This window comes from Thalia democratica, chromosome 2, assembly GCF_965202585.1.
Source record: "Thalia democratica chromosome 2, ktThaDemo2.hap1.1, whole genome shotgun sequence".
Lineage (NCBI taxonomy): Eukaryota > Metazoa > Chordata > Thaliacea > Salpida > Salpidae > Thalia > Thalia democratica.
In genome coordinates, this window is record NC_139166.1 from 25,686,173 (window position 1) to 25,691,149 (window position 4,977).

Consider the following 4,977-nt stretch of genomic DNA (forward strand, 5'->3'; position numbering starts at 1 on the left):
GGTTTTAGGTTTTTTGGTAACCCTGTAAAGAGAATGATATAACTTTTTAAGATTTATTTATACTAAAAATTTTATACTAAAAATTTATTTATAAATTATTTTAAGATTTTGTTTTCATAACAATCTTTTACTCCAAAAAATAGAACATCAAATAAATAAAAAATGTTAAAATATCTCCGTTGGGTCTGGCTGACTGTCTGTAGGAAGATTGTCAACCTGACCTTTTTGCCCAAGTTTTTCCTCCAGACAGGGTTACTTCCTAGCACGTTTATGCTTAGGACCCTCTGCGGGTAGTTTGGTATTTGTATTATTTAAATTAGACAGAATAAAAATAAGATGCTTTTATACTAACTTATTATAATGTATCAGTGATATTATCTATCAATATTAAAGGCTATTGGAGACTACTTTATATAAATTAGGCAATATAGTATGGGTGAAGTATCTATTATACAAAAGAACCACACAACAGTTTTATAAAACTTCTTACTCAAAAAATATAAGCTGCTTTCAAAACTTTTATAAATCACTAGGCAAATGTTTTTTAATGAATTAATGCATTATTGATTTTAAGCCTTATTTCTCATGACTGCAGCAAGCTCTAAATATTCTCTTACTATTCTGAGTTCAACAATGAACAATAAAAGTAGTTGCAGCAGTTCATTACAAATTAATAAATATTTTATTGTTAACATATTTTTTTTACTTTTAGAACATTGATTTAAAATAAATATAAAAATGTTTCAAGTTATAACATATATATCATAAATTGAAATTATCGGTTTAATAAATAATAAAATATTAACAACATTTTTATCGATAAAAGTATTCAAGCATCTGCTTTAATGTTACATATTTAAGTTGCATTTTTTTCTTTGTTTAAATACTGCAGCAGTTCATAACAACAAGCAAACATAAAAAAACTAAACATATGATGAAAAAATAAGAGCGGTTATTTAAAAAGCTGAGATTAAACGCCTTAACTATTTACTTAATTTTATTTGAGAGTCTAACAAAAATAATATATCAAAGCTTTTTTACTGTGTGCAAAACTCTGAATAAAAATTGATAATGCTTTTATAAGTGAGAAAGCCTATTTTTTTATCCACTTAATCGTGAAATAATTAACTAGTTTTACATTTCATTTAACTTTTGACAAACAGTTAAGTAAAATTCAAAAAATTTAAAGTGGTTTACTGAGTCCAAAATTTTGGATTTGGTCGAATCCAAATCTGAGTCTTATTTTGAAATTAAGGATTTGGACGAATCCGAGTCTTATTTTGAAATTAGGATTCGGCCAAATCCGAGTCCAAAAAGGCCGGATTTGTCCAAATCTTGGATTTGGTAGATCACTATTTTTTTTAAATGAACCTTTAGCTACCCTATATTTAGTAAAATAAATTTTTCTCTACTTATTACAGGGTTGCCAAAAAACCTGAAATCCTGGAAAAACATGAAATTTAATTTTTTAGTCAATTGAAACTAAAAAAACCTGGAGTCTAAAACAAAAATCACCAAAAAACCTAGAATTTCAAACAATTTTCATATGCAAAGTAATTAAAATTTGATAAGATAAAAAAAATTTATCATATGTATGAGTTTTTTTTTTGAATATTATTTTTAGTTAACTAGAATAATATTTTAAATAGCTTTACGTAACTTATAATGTTGTTATACTGTTTATGACAATTTTGTACCTTAAATATAATTTTATCTAATAGCAAACCAAAAATCTTATTCTATTAAAAACCTTGAAGAAAAACAGAAAACCTGGAGAATTAAAAAAAAAACTTGGCAACCCTGTTAAACTTAAAGTATTGCAGTTAATTTTAAATCAAGTTCTTAATTCATTAAAAAAATTAAACTGTTTTATTCAATTTTTTATGTATTGATACAAAATATATACTTTTTTATTCTTTTATTAACTGAATAAAATGTATAACTAAGTTCTAGAATCCAGAGTTTAATTTGATATTTTCAATTGATCATAAAATGTTTTAGCATACAGTTTTTCTAAGTTAAATTTAGATAAAAGGATATCAACTGAAAACAAAAACGAGTTGAAAAAGAAATACCTTTTTTAAGTATAACAAAGTATAGTAAAAATGACTTCGGTTCTTCGAAAAGTATTAAAAGTCACACACAGCCCCGAAATGTCAGAAGGGGTTGGAGCAAAAGTACACAGGGGTATAGGGACCCAAGGTCTTCAACAGCTAGACCCATTTCTCCTGTTTGACGAAGGCAGGGTTCAGCGTCCGGCTGGCTTCTTTGACCACCCTCACAGGGGCTTTGAAACAGTGACTTACGTGCTGGGAGGTGCAATCCAGCATGAAGATTTCCTTGGCAACCAGGGAGTAATCAGAGAAGGGGACCTCCAGTGGATGACTGCGGGGAAGGGGATTGTTCATGCGGAAGTTCCTCATGGCAACCAGGAATGCTGGGTTACCCAGCTGTGGGTGAACTTGAAAGCAGAAGATAAGTTTTGTAAGCCCAACTACCAGGAGTTGACTAAGGCAAACATTCCAAAGGCAAGTAGAAGCGGAGTGAATGTGACAGTGCTGGCAGGGGAGTGCTTGGAAACTAAAGCTGCAGTCTTCACTCGCACACCAATCACCTACTTGGACTTCAGGTTGGACCCTTTAGCCCGCCATGAACAGTCTGGTCCTTCGCACTGGAACGTGTTTGTCTACGTCATAGAAGGAAACCCAACAGTAAGCGGTGTGCAAGCAGAACCTCATGATGCAGTTCAGTTTCAAAAAACTGGTGACCATGTTACAATTGAGAACAAGACTTCGCAGCCTTGCAGGTTGCTGTACATTGCGGGTGAACCAATAAAAGAGCCAGTTTTTCACAGAGGTCCGTTTGCGTTGGCAACTGAAAGAGACTTGCTGCAAACTTTTGACGACTACAACAAGCGCAAGAATGGTTTTGAAAGAGCAGAAAACTGGCATAGCGCGGCTTATAAGGAGCGTTACATGAAATAAAGAAAAAAAAAGTTATATATTTTATCTTATTACTTGATCATACAGTAGTATAAGTACTCTACTATAGTTCTACCTATAAGGTTTTGTTGTAAAATATTTTTAACTTTTCACTTTTAACTTTGCTCATAAATTTTTTATATAAGCTATTAGAACATTTGATAAGTTTGAGTTTTCATTTAAATTTAATCAGTAGTAAAATGTAAAAAAAATATTTATGTTTGAAGCCTTATTGTTGTTCTATGCAACAATAAAAACAGTTTACAAAATATGTAATGATTTTTCAAATAATATTAAAGAACTTTAAACATGTATCAAAAACTATTTTTGGCATTTAGCAAATCACCTTATGTGTTTCAATCACTTTTTTCTGTTTATAATTAGGGCCTTGAATTTAGTCTATGTTGTTGTAAAACAAATCACAAAAATTATTAGCAACTAAAACTTTAACCGTTTCATTATTTAAACTAGCCTAACTGCCTTAATTTCTATGCAGTTTTAAAATATATTTTATTTTATCAGAAAGTTTCAACCTCATTAAACTTTTATAGACTAAGTCTTTGTACATGCATGAATATATTTTTAGTACACTATATCTTCTGCAATTTAATTATTTTGATGTTTTAATTTAACTTAGCCTTATTTTGTTTTTTTATTGATTTTTTTTATTAAAGTTTTCTATTTCGGCAGTTAATGCTTATGTTTTTATAACATTTTTATTGTAAACAATATAAGACTACCTTTGAAACATTTGAAGTATTGATTTATATTATATCTAAAGAATATTAAAATTTAGTTAAGCAAATTAAAAATTAGGTTATGTTTTTTAATGATAGCTAACAACTTTACTTTATATTATAAATTACATAAGTTTATATAAATTGTAAAGAAGTAATTTATGGATATAATTTAAGAAATGAATTAAAACTGAGTAAAACTTGCAGTGTAATTTAAAAGTTACTTCCAAAGCATCATTTGATACTCTTTGATTTCGTTTATTACACCTCATATATACATAGTTTATTGAACGATTAAAAGTACGCTCAAAATATTTGGTCCTAAGACCTGGTGCACAAAAAAAATTTCAGTTGTCGAGTTGCACACCACTTATGCCTTTTAAATTCTTGTCCAGGACATAAAGTTTTTACGATTCAGAATAAGTAAAATATTTACATAAAAGTATATGCTGAAGTCTTAAGTTAAAATTTTGTGCTTAAGAAGTTTTACAACAATAGTAAAGTCTTCAAACAAAATTGAATATCAAATGAATTCTTAAATATTTATATAAAAAAAAAGCTGAACGTATGAAGTTTTATACTACTAAAGTTTACATAATTTTTGCGAATTAAGTTGTGTTTCATAATACTGCTTACCTTTTAGTCAAAAATTTTCCATAAATGGGCGATATAAACAGTGAATAATAATGAACATCTCTTGTTTCATTTATCTTAACTATCCAGTTTAAAATTAAAAACTTTTTTTTTTGAAAACTATGAGTAAAAGAAAAATATATAACTAAAGGTTAATTTTTATTATTTTCATATAATTTATTGTGAGTTATTAAATTTTGTTATGTTATAAAGCTTTAATTATTTTTTTTCTTTTTAAAACATTTTTAACCAAATAAATAATTAAGAAAATCTTATAAAGTTTTTATATTAAATATAAAAGTAATGTATAAAATATTTTATTTTTAAGCATCAACAATAATTGATACAGAAGAAAAAACAGTCGTCTACAATAGAGGTTCTAGTTTGAGTTTCTTACAAGTAGTTTGAGTCTTCCAAAACTGTTTCACATCCAAATAAGAATAAGCTGTAAAATTGAAACAAAGTTCGCCTATTCTTATTACTTGGTTTAAAAAGCAGTTTGTTAAATACAATTTCTGCTATAAAATTAAGTTTAAAGTGCTAAAACTTATTTCCTAAAACACATTTATTTAATTTTAATGATTTAAAAAAAAACGGTGTTCTCAAAATGAAATATTAAAGGAGAT

The 4,977-nt window shown here is 27.7% G+C and overlaps 1 protein-coding gene across 1 annotated transcript; it reads left to right on the top strand.

Annotated features, from left to right (window-relative positions):
• The first annotated feature begins 2,006 nt into the window (after positions 1–2,006).
• LOC145829569 (pirin-like) lies at positions 2,007–3,664 on the top strand. The gene has a single exon (XM_082937408.1). It carries the CDS (start codon positions 2,106–2,108, stop codon positions 2,982–2,984), a length of 879 nt encoding a protein of 292 aa, XP_082793534.1. The 5' UTR covers positions 2,007–2,105; the 3' UTR covers positions 2,985–3,664.
• Positions 3,665–4,977: the final 1,313 nt, after the last annotated feature.

Coding starts and splice junctions, on each gene's coding strand:
- LOC145829569 (XM_082937408.1), top strand. CDS start 2,106: ATGACTTCGGTTCTTCGAAAAGTATTAAAAGTCACACACAGCCCCGAA.